At 47.2% G+C, this 14905-nt stretch overlaps 1 protein-coding gene across 1 annotated transcript in view; it reads right to left on the minus strand.

Annotated features, from left to right (window-relative positions):
• Nucleotides 1–360: 360 nt before the first annotated feature.
• GLG1 (golgi glycoprotein 1) overlaps nucleotides 361–14905 on the minus strand; it is a 65722-nt gene continuing 51177 nt past the window's right edge. The window contains exons 15-27 of the mRNA XM_075576607.1: nucleotides 14740–14853; nucleotides 13898–13986; nucleotides 13397–13514; nucleotides 12383–12475; nucleotides 11670–11807; nucleotides 11258–11381; nucleotides 10762–10904; nucleotides 8627–8728; nucleotides 7413–7520; nucleotides 6458–6578; nucleotides 5276–5382; nucleotides 4452–4615; nucleotides 361–1047 (exon numbers count right to left, since the gene is read on the minus strand). Coding sequence (XP_075432722.1) covers nucleotides 876–1047; nucleotides 4452–4615; nucleotides 5276–5382; nucleotides 6458–6578; nucleotides 7413–7520; nucleotides 8627–8728; nucleotides 10762–10904; nucleotides 11258–11381; nucleotides 11670–11807; nucleotides 12383–12475; nucleotides 13397–13514; nucleotides 13898–13986; nucleotides 14740–14853 — 1593 coding nt within the window. The 3' untranslated portion in view covers nucleotides 361–875. The remainder of the gene's footprint in view (nucleotides 1048–4451; nucleotides 4616–5275; nucleotides 5383–6457; nucleotides 6579–7412; nucleotides 7521–8626; nucleotides 8729–10761; nucleotides 10905–11257; nucleotides 11382–11669; nucleotides 11808–12382; nucleotides 12476–13396; nucleotides 13515–13897; nucleotides 13987–14739; nucleotides 14854–14905) is intronic.

Consider the following 14905-nt stretch of genomic DNA (forward strand, 5'->3'; position numbering starts at 1 on the left):
GAATATTTTTAATACACCCCGTCCGCCCCCAATACCTTTTCTCATACACAGGTAACTGCAGACCCCTCTAGCAGCAAAAGGGTTAAGACAGGGGTTCACAACTACACTCCTCAAGACCCCCAAAAAGGTCAGGTTTTAAGGATATCCCTACTTCAGCACAGGTGGCTCAATCAGTGGTTCAGTGGAAGAGCCACTGATGGAGCCACTTGTGCTGAAGCAAGGATATCCTGAAAACCTGTCCTGTTGTGGGGGGGGGGGGGGGGGGGGAGGAGAAAGAGACTTGAGGACTGGAGTTGAGAAACCCTGGATTAAGAGACGGCGCATAGATACCAGAGCCAGTAAAAGGACAGACAAGTAATGTAGCTGGGTAGCATTTTTGTTTTTTATTAAATCTTCCCATTTTATCTGTACAGAAAAAAAAATGCACATTATGTTCGGAACTTCAGTAACATCTTAATATGACAGCATGAATGTGAGAAATCAGGACGCCTTCATTCCATACACAGGAAAAAAAAAAAAAAAAAAAGACAATTTACACAACTTTATTTCTTACATTAAAAAAAAAACAAAGGAAAAAAAATCAAGACGCTGCAATGGATTCTTAAATTTATTTTAACCCCTTCTCTGCCACGGGGGGGGGGGGGGGAGGTGTGCTCCAGTGTCACTGTATTGCAGAGCATGGCAGAAGGCTGGAGCTATGCACTGCAGAACTGTGGCACTTAAGGAGTTAAAATGGGTGCTTTGCAGGGAAGGGGTTAATAGGGGGTGAGTAGTTTATGGTTACCCCCATTTGGAGAGACCCAGCCCGCCTCACCCCGTTTTTCTAAAATCAGTTCTGTGCAGGTTGAGATCAAGTTGCAGTCCTGGCTGTGAAGTTACACAAAATGACATTGAGGAGGGCTGGGAGAGGGAGTGTCGGTAAGGCGGATGGAAGGCTTCAAGGTGGAGATATTTGGAGTATGTCTGGAGTTGTCAATACAGAAAATATTCTCATTTTTAACTTTGTAGTCTTGAATGAAGTGATGTTCTGAAAAGGTACCCTGGTGACTGACAAAAAAAAACAAAAACATTTTGTAAAGAACTTAATCTAATGTTTTTCCTTAAATAAAATGATTTGGCTGCTTTGGATTTTTAGGGAAACTAGAACATTTTTTCTAGTGTTTCGGGGGCTCCTGAATGGGTGTGTACTCAATCAAGAGTTTCCTCTAACCTCAAGCCCACCCTGTCCTTGTCAGAGCCAATAAAAGTAAGAGAAGGGAAAAGTGTGTTCAGTGTGTGCAAACTCTGGTTGAACAGTGACAAACAAAAAAGGGATCAGCCAGAGGGAAATCAACCCCTTCCAAGCCCCAGCTCACCATGCCTACAAACTTTAAAAAATTATTTACACAATGCGTATAGGTGTCTGAGTTTTGTAAAAGGCAATCAACCACCAAAATGTAATCTGTTGAACAGGTCACAGCTGTTAGTTCATTCTGGCCCTAGGCGGGACTGCACCTCTAAAAGGAGTCCATACTTGTTCTAATCCCTTTGCTGCTAGTGGCCCACGATGCATCGTGTCGCAAGCCACTGTCAGCGAAAGGGTTAATAAAAGCAGTCTCAGATTTAATGCTATTCCTAAGGAGTTATACAAAATCGAACCTAGAGTCAAATTACTGAGATGGCCAAACTCAGGGGGAAGTCATACTAGTTCAGATTTAAGTTGCGAGACTGCAAATAAACTGCATGCTCTCTGCAATTTCTCATGAATCTCCAATGGTTCGGCATCTTAAAGGTCCGGAAGGGAACCTGTCCATTCCCCCAGGAGCTAAATAAGGGCAGACATGTGCCATGCCAAAAGATACACCACCTAGGAGGACTGCAGAGAAATCTTAACACGCAGCAGTCTCTGTGGTACCTAGCTCCACGAGTGACACCAGAATTCTTCATACATGGAATGTTCGTATACAGAAACTTTCCAAGTGCCTGGTGGTTGTTTCTTCACGGGTTCCATGAGGTTTGTGAAGCTCAGTACACCATCAGTCCATCTATGGAAGATGCCTACATTGATCGCCCAAAAAGGTATCCCAACCTTCATCTAATCTACATTTCGAGGACTGACACTGCTACTAGAACTTTTAAAACGACAAATTACATCAGAAATCCATGACTACTGACTAAGCAGGCACAAACCGTTTAGATCCAGATGTATTTTCTTTTTTAATGGTGTGTATACTTACACATTGAATCTATTTTCTAAAAATATGGAAGAATCTGCCCCAGAAAAATTGCGCAAGTAATTCTAATCTCGTCCTTTCTAATTTGGAAAATTCCTACAGCAGCAGATCAATTATTACCAATGATTGGGGTATCGGCATCAGTAAGTACACAGAAGATAGCCCACACTCCATAAGACTAAGTCCGTTTGAAATAAATCGATGGGCATCTCTATAATGGATTGCGGCTTTAATGACCACGTCCGTTTTCTGAGCTTTCACTAAAAGCTGGTAAGCAATGCTCTGCAGGTCTCTGGCGCACAGAAAAGTTACAATGCTCTGCAGGTCTCCTTAACAAGACAGAGTTGAACAATGTAAATTCAGCCGAGGGCAAGAGTGTATAAAGGGTGGCTCTGCAGTTACAGTATTAGCTGGGAAATAGGGGAGTGGGTTGGAAGTGCTGTGCAAGTTGCCAGGAAAAGGGGTTTATGCTTTGCCGCTCTCTGCAGCAGGAGACATCTGAGGGTATTGTATAAAGGTCTTTGTAACAAGGAAGGAGCTAAAGCAATGTGCTTCAAACCCTCTCTAGCGGGGAAGGCAGGTTGCAATGGTCTAGCACAGAGAACGGTTCAAATTGTAATCCTGTTTAGCATGCAATGAGTTGCAGGCCCCTCTGGCAGTGAAGGTAAGGATCACATACAGGACTCTTGCACACCCCTCAATTCATTCAGCGCCAGTCTACAACATATTGCGACCCCTGACAGTGAAGGGGTTAACTTCCAGAACTGCACCGGATTAAAGCGGTTCTTGTTTTGCTTCTGAAACACCAAACCTACTGCTGTGTCTCTCCTACTCTCTGTTGTGGCAACTGTAACACTGCAGTAACCACATAGCATCCGATAATTTAACCCCCTGCATCCCTGAGTTCAACTTTGTCCCACTGCACGAGTCGGATGCAATGCATTGCTGGCCTATAAGTAGGTTTAGCGGAACCTGCCAAATTAAACAATAAGGCAGTCTGTATGGTGACCTTCAGAAGGACAAATTGAACTGATCTGTTACCAACCAGCATCAGTGACTATAAAGTTGTAATGCAATTCCTTAAACTACCACAATCCAAAATGCTACGGACCAGCAACTTATCAGCAGAATAGATAAATATATAGACACATTTCACAATTCATTTTTTTGATCAAGAAAAAGGAAAAAATTAACAGCAATTTGTAAAACAGATTTGATTTCATAGACGGGATAGCGGGACGGACGATTTAAAGGTGCAACCCTCTTCATTTTAATATACACACTGTGGAGTTGGTAAAAATGTTAGTTTTTGGCGCCGTTCGTTTTCATGTATAGAACCAATAAAACGGCTGCTTTTTCTCATAGAAGTAATCTGTGAAACATGGTGCCTCTTTTATTATCTCAAAAAAGAAAAAAAGGGGGAGGGGTTGCACCTTTAAACTCAATATGCATGGCATCTTGTAACCTTTTAAGCAGCCCCTCTGGTTTGTGTGCAAATCCAGCCACCAAAGCGCATGTGTCTGGGGCAAAGGGGGTTCATAAGGGTAAGAAGGGGAAGCAGTTGGGTTCAGTCCGTGTCATCAGGTAGGACAACCTGGTATCCAATCAGATTGCTTGAATCCCTCTTTGCAGCCAGGCCCGGACAGCATCTGAGGAGCTCAACCCTAAACCCCCTTCTCATCTCACGGGGGATTAGGCCGACTGGGAAACCCAGAGGCTTGTCATCCGGCCTCAGGAAGCGTATAGTTAAAATGAATAATTAACCATTATTTTCCCAAATCCCAAGCACAGGGGGGGGGGGAATCATCCACATAGAGCAACACGGCACGAGGTTAAGAGGAAGGCCGTGTGCAGGGGATCACAGGCCATCTGAAGTGGTGGGGAGAGAGAATCTGGGAGACCTGGAGAGTCTGTAGCTGGTCAAAGTTACCATGTTCTAGAGGAATGGACAGGGGAGGGAAAGAGGCCACGTATCAGATGGTAGACGAAGCAGTGGAGGAGGGAAGGGTGCAGGTGGATTAGGGGAGGGGGCAGGAAGAGATGAGGATCCCATCCAATTCTATTGTTCCCTCCAGATTCTGCTGTACTGGAAGGAGGGGGGGAGGGGGGAAGGGGAGGATGGGATTGGGCCACATGGGAGAGCTGTACACATGGTGACAGGCCTGCCCTCCCTCCCCCGGTGCCCCTTTCTTCCCACGGCTCTTGCTGAGGGGTGGAGGAGGGGCTCCTCTGCTCTACCTGTCCTTAATTTCTTGTGCCACCCTCTTGGTGATGCGCCCGCAGAGAAGGCCACCAAGGAAGAGCACGCACACCCCCACCATGATGACCGACAGGATGTAGTTTTTGGACGGAGATGTAATCACTTGCATGGCCAGGTCAGAAAAACCTTCTGCTGGGGCGACCTGCGGAAGAGAGCACACACAGCGCAATGAGTTACGCGCAGCAGGAGGTCCCCAGAGGCACAGGAAATGTACACTTATATGGTATACAAATATAGAAATACACTGTCCTACAGGACTAAGGAAGCATGGTGGTCCTGCAAACACATGCCCACACTGAAGTAGTCCATGAAAATTTGAAGAACCTTTTACACTCAAGAAGCAGCCTTGATACCTAAAAAGTGTCAAGGTAAGTCGTCTTTTAAGAGTGTTTTTGCCATTAACCCATTGAGTGCCAGAAAGGCCTCTAATGCACTGCAACGCATCATACACTTCTGGTTTTAGTCTAATTCTGGCGTGGCCAACGCCAGTCCTCATGGGCCACCAACAGGTCAGGTTAAGGATAGCACTGTTTCAGTCATTGATTGAGCCACCTGCGCTGAAGCAGTGAGCCTGAAAACCTGACCTGTTGGTGGGCCTTGACTGGAGTTGGCCACTCCTGGTCTCATTTCTACTTAATAATAATAATAGCAGCATGTTCTCCTGCTTCAAACTCAGTGCCAGTCAGTGTCTTTACTCACTGAGCCACTCCTCCTTCCCACCCCTACTTGGTACTTGATAAACATACCCGCACATAAGTACATTCAGCACTCCCAGCCATATATGGTTCCTTTCTAATCTTACCTTCGCTGCATAACCCCACATTTCTAGCCGGTCCTCCAGCCGCTTCTTGCACTCTGGCTGCAACCTCACCATCTTATCTTCCCGTGCTTCTATCAAGCAAGACATTTCTGCAGGACAGGGAAAAGGGAGAAAGGTGAAACACTGCTGCCCAGGCCAGGTCTGTACCCAAAAGTCTGTGCACTTACGTCAAGAGGAAGAAAACAGGAGACCGGGCAGACCTGGTCTCCCTCCTGTCGGTTTCCATCTGCTGTGAAACCTCGGACTTTATTAGATCCTTTTGTTTCTTTCATATTAAGTAATGAAATGGCCCCAAGCAGTTTTGAACTCCCATTCTGCATCAGCCTTAAACTCTGCTGGAAGGCTATGCCATGCGTCTATCATCATTTCCGTGAAGTACTTTCTCACGCTTTCGTTGCGCCTGCCAGCTTCAAAGAATGAGTTTGTACAGGAGAGAACGCGATTGGCTGTATCGCGGATTTGGGGGGGGGGAAGCAGGAAACCAAGATTTCCAGGATCTAAAATAATATTTAACACTTTCAGTACCATAGGCCCTCCTTGCAATTGCTATCATGTCCCAAATAACAGAACAGACGAGTCCTCTTCCTGGAGCATTGCATTCTGCACTCAACGAGCAGTTAGATTATGGCGTGGCTGCTACGTCATGGGGTTACCGGAGTGCCAGACTCCATGACTTAGTAGCTACAGTCTTGGTCACTTAAAGGGTTACAAAATGCAATTCTGCCCAAAAGCAATTTTGAACAGATACAAAAAAAAAAAAAAAAGGGGGTAATTAAAAGTGCTGACCGAAATGGTTTTAAAAGAAACGCTACTGAGAAAACTGTCGCAGTATCATGGAGACTGATTACTAATCACTCTCCCAGAATCCTCTGCATGTCGTATCCTTACTGCTTATTGGCTCTCCCTCCCAGGGCAGTGACAGACAGGAACCAAAACTTTGTCTGAGTCTGACATGTTCTACCCCAGGAAGCAGGAATTTTCCTCACTTAGAAAGTTGGTATAGGGCTGCAAGGATGTGGACAAAAGGAAAAGTCTCCTAGTTTCGCTGGCTACAAAGGGATTGAGACATTGTGCCCAAGACTGCTCCTATATGGTCTGTGGTTTTTTCCCCCTGCCGAGTGACGGCCATATATCCAGCGTTTATTCTGCCTTCGGGATACTCACGGCGGCCTCTGCCTGGAGGAATGGCTGCGCAGTGATGCTTTATGTCCAGGGCGCAGGCTGTGTGCAGTACAGGGTCCACGAAAATATCCGCCTTGCTCTCCTTCAGCATGTTAAGAACTTCCTGCCAAGGAGGTACAAAAGGAAGTTAGATTGATGGATGCTGTGGAATAAGTCTACCCCAGTATCATGCCATTCAGGTGAGAGTAGTCGATGCTGCAATTACCCGGATTTCCGCATGTCAACAGCAGCAATTCGACATCTCGTTATAACTTTCAGGCTAACAGAATAATTTGGCCAGGCGATCGACATTCTTTTGTCTTTGCTGGTTATTTCACTCCATGCTCCTCTGACGCCCTCTGGTTACAAAGGGATTTCGTAAATACTGTTTTATTGCTTTAAGTTTTAACTAGAGTAGGAAGTTGTGTATCGAGTGTAACTATGTTACCAAGACAAGTGGGTAAAAGAAGATCTGCCATCAGAACTAAGTCAACATATAAGGCTTATTTGTCCGGTTCATAAAGGAGCAAATGCCATTTATCCAGCCAGAAAACCCCTTAAAAGAATGAACAATCTAATTGGCCTTTTTAAAAATGATCTAACCATGTTAAATGCAAATCTGTGTCTGCTTCTGTTTTGTGGGCAGTGAATTACAAATTGCAATCCTTAGGGGCCTCTGAATGGGTATTTGTCAAAGCCCTCACAGAGACACAGACACAGAGGGGGGAGAGAAAAAAAAAAAAAAAAAAAAAGAGGGTGGGTGGGGGCAGAGAAAGACAAACATTTTAATATCAGACAAAAGGGAATAACCAGAGAAAACCAACCCCACATCAAGTCTCAGCTCGTTTACACTAACATTAATGCAGAAAAACGTAAAAAATCCTATTGATTCTCACATATCCTATGAGCTTAGAACAAATTGTAATGTAAATGTTACGTGCAGAGTTTGATTCCTTACCTTCTTGCAGCCGGGGCCTTGGATTTTAAGCAGGTTCATTTTCAGGCACTCCTCTACCTGCCCTGTCGGTTCCTGGGCCGCAGCCTCCTCGCCACACAAAGTGTTGATCTGCGACAGAGCAACACACTAGTTACACAACATCCCATCCGGTGCACACCGTTAACAACACAACCACCACCCCACAACCACCACCCCACACACACCACCCCACACACACCACCCCACACACACCACCCCACACACACCACCCCACACACACCACCCCACACACACCACCCCACACACACCACCCCACACACACCACCCCACACACACCACCCCACACACACCACCCCACACACACCACCCCACACACACCACCCCACACACACCACCCCACACACACCACCCCACACACACCACCCCACACACACCACCCCACACACACCACCCCACACACACCACCCCACACACACCACCCCCACACACACCACCCCCACACACACCACCCCCACACACACCACCCCCACACACACCACCCCCACACCCACAACCCCCACACCCACAACCCCACAACCCCACACCCACAACCCCACACCCACACCCCCACACCCACACCCCCACACCCCCACACCCACAACCCCACACCCACAACCCCACACCCACAACCCCACACCCACAACCCCACACCCACAACCCCACACCCACAACCCCACACCCACAACCCCACAACCCCACACCCACACCCACAACCCCAACCCCACACAACCACAACCCCACACAACCACAACCCCACACAACCACAACCCCACACAACCACAACACCACACAACCACAACACCACACAACCACAACACCACACAACCACAACACCACACAACCACAACACCACACAACCACAACACCACACAACCACAACACCACACAACCACAACCCCACACAACCACAACCCCACACACAACCCCACACAACCACAACCCCACACAACCACAACCCCACACAACCACAACACCACACAACCACAACACCACACAACCACAACACCACACAACCACAACACCACACAACCACAACACCACACCACACAACCACAACACCACACAACCACAACACCACACAACCACAACACCACACAACCACAACCCCACACAACCACAACCCCACACAACCACAACCCCACACACAACCACACACACAACCACACACACAACCACACACACACACAAATTCGTACCTCTTTGGAGCACTGCATCTGCAGCTGGGGATCTAGCCGGTAATCCAGGGCGGATTCCTGGATTATAACCCGAATCTGATCTTCACAGTCAGGAGACAAACGCTGGAAAGAAATAAAAAAACAGTAGTATTCGGGTCATCCCATCACAACATATGGAGATGGTGGCACCAAATCTACAATGGCAAGGAGTGTTCTCGTAGGAAATTCACACACACAATGTATTCTGTCATCTACAGGCTCTATTAGGGGGGGCAATCTTACCTGGCCTGGATGCAGCCATTCCTGAAAGGCCATTTACTTAAAGGTGCAGTCCCACATAGCTGACCAGAACACCTTATAACTGACTTTTATAACTAATTTAGTTGTGCTAAAAGCAAAGATTTGGTGGTTTGTTTCTCGTGCAATTGATTGCATTTCTTGGGGCCTGTGTATGGGGGAGTTTATTAATCTAGTGTTTTCTTTAGCCTTGGCCCACCCTGTCTGGGGAGCGGGAGAGAGGGGGCTCTGGCTGGGCACACTTGTTGAACAGACAAAAGCGAGCCGGGGGGGGGACAAACTCCTCCCAAGTCTGAGCTCAACATGTTTCCAAACTAACTTAAAAACCATCTCCCAGATGTAATCTATTAACCTTTACATGGCCCTAATGATGTAGTACCTGGTACGGCACGAGGCGTGGCACGTCAGAGGCCCCTTATGACATACAAGGTACGTCATGGGGAGTTGCTCATTTTCGAGGGGGTGATTGGGCTGCTCCCGCTCTGGCAGAGCAGCCAGCCCAATCTGAACAGATGTGGAGCCCCCTCCGCTTGTGTTCTGGTCGCATCATGTGACAGGAGCGACCACACGACCCAGTGCCAGAGATCAGACCCCGGAGGTACTCTAGGTTAAAAACACCGCCATGCCATCAGTACACTTTGGTACTAGGGGGGATTGTCCCTTTAAATAAGAATACTGTGAAAAGGCTTTAACTAGAATAGGACCAAAACAATACAAATGTGCAATCAAGATTTGATTTTAGCTTTCATGGTATCAAAGATGTAGAAGTAGGTAAGGGGTGGGCTTCCTTGAGGGGAGGAAGAAAGCAGGAGGGGGACACCCAACACACCCACACTTTTGTCCCTTAGAGCAGAGTCCAGAAACTTCAGCCAAATCCACAACACTGGAATGATCAGATTGAAAAACCTATTGCAGACCCAAAGCACAGGGTGAGCATTTTTGTTAAACGTTATAATATACAGGTTCATATTTACTATGCTGTGCTATTCCATAAGACCCATTCTGGCACCATGAAGACACCTTATGGTACATTGCCTTGAATATGGGTGACGTGCCTACAGTGTGTGTGTGTGCTTAGCAGAACTAATCTCATCAGGCCACAAGAGGGAGCAGCAAGAGGCGTATGCTCCGAGGCATAGGTGAGTTTTATGGACACAAACCAAGTCACACTGGTAATGAGTTCTCCACTTCCACACCAGGAAATACTTTGAGCAGTACAATCTTGGTCTACCACAATCCATTGTGATGTACAAAGCTGGATACATTAGGATCTGCCATAGCAAATACCACTTGAGCACATTCACGTCTGACAACTCTGCAACACTGCTTTTCACCATCTTAGCATACAATGCTTCCACTGAAGCTAGGGATTGTGGGAAATTCCATGCAAATGATCAATCTCTCTCCTTTGACATCTATTTTAACATGGACCCATACAAGCTTATGCCTGCCGTATTAGGCTGCGATTATACAGAGAAACACCTGTGGTGTCGCCCGTAGAGAGCAGTAGCAAGCGGGGAGACATTTGAATTTGGTATAGCCACTTATGTATGAAACTTATTTTGCGCCGCGCGTTTTGCTATATAATCGCAGCCGTACACAGCTTTTCAGTAGAGTCTGGGTCAAAGAAGTGCAAAGCCAGTAAATCTACTGACAGACAGCTGTTTCGGCCTTTTGGGTCTCAGTGTAAGGTTGGTTATACTGGCTTTGCAATATGAAGCTGGGCTACGTTTTAACCACACTATAGGTAACTTCTGGAGCGAAAGGAATTAAGGAGACCAAGGGATTATGCGTGAAGGATTCAGCCGACACCTGAAACTATTTGGTGGCAAGATAACATGCGTCATGGCCTCCCTCACCTGGTCTGCATATTTCAGCTTCAGGCAGGAGATGACCTGCCCCTCCAGCTCTGCATCCTCCTTCGCATTGTTCACGATGGTCTGGCAGAATTTGGGGATATCCGCTTTGCAAGACTTCCGCAGCACTGGATTCAGACGGTAATCTACAGAGGCAACCACGGGGAATTCAATTTGCAGGCTATGGATCAGTCACATCCCTCTCACAAGGAATGTACAACCATCTACAGCACGGGATCACAAGTTCTATACACGGTCATGTGACAACGCAAGGGAGTTCGGGACAAAGGACAAAACCCCACTCACTTTCTAAACAGCCCTTTGTTGGAAGTCGCCACCCTGCTATGTGTAGGTATAGGATTGGTGGCAGACCATATACCACAGTGTTTGGGGTTTGAGAACCGTACGTTATGGAATGTGGACAAGGCAGTGGGTTTAAGTGGAAATAGCCAGTGAGGAGGAGGTAATGGTTTTTAAGAGGACAGAGGGAGAGGCGCACCTGTGTTCTGTGTTATCTGGCGCTTTGTGATCATCTGTTTGCATTTGGGATCCATGGTCTCACTGTTCTTGTTCTGCTTCAGACACAGCAGTATGTTTTTGGAATCAGCATCACTGCAGAACCTCTGTGAGAAGGAGTGAAACGGGTGAGAAACCAGAAGGCAGGCAAGGGAGCGACAAGTTGGACAGAAGACCAGTTATAAGGTAGCACAGCGGACTGGACATGGAGTAAATCAGAAAGGAGTGACGCAGACTGGTAAAGCACCGGAAGAAGGGGTATTAAGGCGACAGAGTAACAGACAGAAGTGAAGGGCACAAGACAAATTCTAGCAGATGGGCAATCAAAGTAGCAAGGAAAGCTGGGGTTCTGGGGTAGCAGCAGTGGGGAGAAGAAACCCTAAATTGTTCCTGACCTTGATCATCTGCTTGCAGACCCTCATAAGAGTGTAATCAAGCTCGGTATCCATCATCTCGTTCTCCTGGAGCTTAAAGACCTTCTGGTGGCAGCGAGTGCTAAGCTTCTTCTTGCCCTCCTTTAGACACTCAATGATCTGTAGTAACAGAACCACAAGTGAATGAGAACAGACAGCTGTTGGAGAAAGGATGCCCAAGCCTGCTCCCAAGAATCTCACAGGCCAGCACCTATGCAATGCAAATGTAATTGTGCACTGTCCAATTTAATGCAACAATCCTGCTTACCCATTTTTTTTTTTTTCGAACCAGGTTCCCGTAGCTAAAAATGGCGCCGTTTAGAATGAAAGGTGCATACCATTGAACATTCACATATCAGAATTCGTATGTTGGATATGCAACCGTCTCAACCAATACAATTTTTATCTTTTACAAAGGCCAATAAAAAAAATGTTCAAAGATGCCAGTAAATTCAACTGTACATCCATCTAGTAAATCAAACCCAAAGGGGACCTATAATACACTGACCACCCAAGATATGAACAGGAGAGGCATAGCAGTAATAAGATACGACAGATGTGTGATCTGCAGTACTTCCTTATTTATAAAGAGCAGGCTGAGCATGTTCTTGGCTGTAATACCAATGTAATAACACGTTGAGGCAGTAATCAGTCCACCAAGAGGATGCAACCACACAGTAGGCAGGACTTGTTACCTGTGCGTTCCCATAGGGTATGCTTGGGCAGATGGACGTTATGTCATCCTTACAGGCCTCGTACAGCTCCGGCTCTAAGCGGATATCCTCAGTCTAAGAGACAAAGGATGGAGATTAAAAACATCAGCCGTATCCTGGATGCAAAGGTGCCCCCAAACTATGACACACCTTGGAAGTGCGCTCAAGGTGACGCCCTTTAGAGCAGATAACTTATTTTATACTTTGTTTTTAAAGATTTTTTTTTTTTTAAATGCAACGACCTCTGATGCCTCCCACTTGCTCCACCACAGACAGAAGCACAGAGCCGACTCCCTAAGACAGCATAGTGTTGTGTCTGCTTCTGAGATCTCAGTGATCAGGCGACAATTGAAAATTCAGCGAGAAGATTAGCTAGGACCCTGGGCAGGCGGCGGAGACACGGCATGCTCCGGTATCTTCCCCCTGCAACTCAATATGGCTGCGCAGCATCAAATGGCGCCGCGTTGCCATGCCAACGGAAACGCAACCTTCTAGGCGTCCGTTGCCATGGCAACTTGACGCCATGCGGCCATATTGAGAAGCGTTGAAGAGGGAAGATGCCGCTGATAGATAAGAGCAATTGGGAAAAAATATTTCTCCGGGTTGGCCTTCAGTAGAAGGTGGCAACCCCGATTACCACTGGGACTGGTTTTCAGTCCATTTTGCGCCAGGGACTGTGTTTGGTTTGTTGTCTATATACTTATCAAGTTTTGAGAAAGACTTGTTTCAGTCACCTAGGCTGCCATCTACTTAAGGATTAATTCCTAAACAGATCTTTTTCCTTGTGCATTATTTGAATCTGTATGTTTATTTGTCACATGATGTATTCACATAGCACTTTGTTTTGTAGGTAGAGCACTTTTTTCTATGTTTAAACCCGTTTGTTTATTTTTAGCTCTACCAAGAGTGAACACGTAAAATGAATTCTTTGTTTAAATAAGAATATACCAAAATCTCAAAAACCCGGTTCCCACCTCCCTTCCTGTGCTCACTCACCATCTCCAGCTCCTCGACCCGTAGCTGCTTGCGGCACTTAAGCGAGACACGCTGCTCCTTCACCTCCTGCAGAGTATCATTACGCACCGTGGTGCTAAGGCAGATAACCACATCAACCCTGCAGGGAGGAGGAAGAGTGAGCAGGGGAGTCCCAGGGCAGCGGTACACAGAGCATGGACACAATGTTACTCTGCTCAACATGCTCTGAATTGTCACAGACTCCTGCACGGGAGGGGGGGAAGGAAGGCTGCCCTGGGTGGGGGGAGGAAGGAAGGATGTCCTGGGGGGGGGGGGGGGGGAGGAAGGAAGGCTGCCCTGGGGGGGAAGGAAGGCTGCCCTGGGGGTGAGGGTGGGGGGGGGGGGGGGGGGGGGGAGACAAGGAAGGAAGGCTGCCCTGGGGGGTGGGGGGGAAGGAAGGGAGGTGCACTGGAGGGGGGAGGCTGCACTGGAGGGGGGAGGCTGCACTGGAGGGGGAGGAAGGCTGCACTTGGACGTACTCACTTCTTCTTGATGTTGGGGCACAGTTTCAACACGTCCTCTTTGCAGGCCATCTTGAACTTGTAGGAGAATCGAAAATCCCTCATCTGGACCTGAAAGGAGAATAAAGGGTTAAACGGCAAAGAACAGCACCGGGCTTGTGGTTAAGGCACGGCCAGCACGCAGCTCCTTAATGAGCCTGTGCTGGTCCCTTTACCCCCGATCTTCCGTTTCAAAACAAGTTGTCGGATGAGCTGGCTTTTATTGTTCTATACAGGGTGGTATATTGGCAGTTTTATATCATTATTTTTTTAGTCAGTCATATTTAACACACTGATGTCTCACCACCAGGTATAAACCAATGATGCGACGCCTTAATTCTTGGTAGTTTCTATTCCCATCTCCAGCCGGATCCTTGTATGGATTGGTAAGACAAGGATCAGGCTAGACATAGGAATAGAAACTACCAGGAATTAAGGCGTCAAAAAGGAATTCTCATCCTGAAAACCTTTGGTACTTGACCCCTCAACGCCCGGCACGCCCTTCTGGCATCTAACAGTTAAAAACAGGGGTGCGCAACCGCTGCGCCCCCCCCCCCCCCTGAAAAATCTTGCGCCCCCCCCAGTTTGTGCACCTCTGGGTTAAAATATTGACTTGCCTGACATGTCAGGGAGAGGAAAGAGTAGAGGTGAGGCTTTTTCATAAGGTCTTGAGAATAGTCGCATTCACAACACGAGTCACCACAGAGCTGCTATAAATTTTGTCTTAATTCTATAAATTGCAATACAATGCAGCAAAAAGCAAGTCACTCCATGGCTGACCAGGAAGAGGGTATAGGGAAGGGGGGGGGGGGGAGAGGGTCTTACCAGCTGGAAGTGGGTGACTCCCACAGCGCACTTCTCGTTCATCTCTTTCTGATGCTTATTCTGTATCAGACATTCCATGAGGTCACCAGAGTCGATCTGGTTATCCGCCACCTCCTGAATGGGCACAGAATACTCACATATAGGTGACCTATGTATAAGCCAGGAC

Source organism: Ascaphus truei, chromosome 19 (assembly GCF_040206685.1).
Source record: "Ascaphus truei isolate aAscTru1 chromosome 19, aAscTru1.hap1, whole genome shotgun sequence".
NCBI classification, from domain to species: domain Eukaryota; kingdom Metazoa; phylum Chordata; class Amphibia; order Anura; family Ascaphidae; genus Ascaphus; species Ascaphus truei.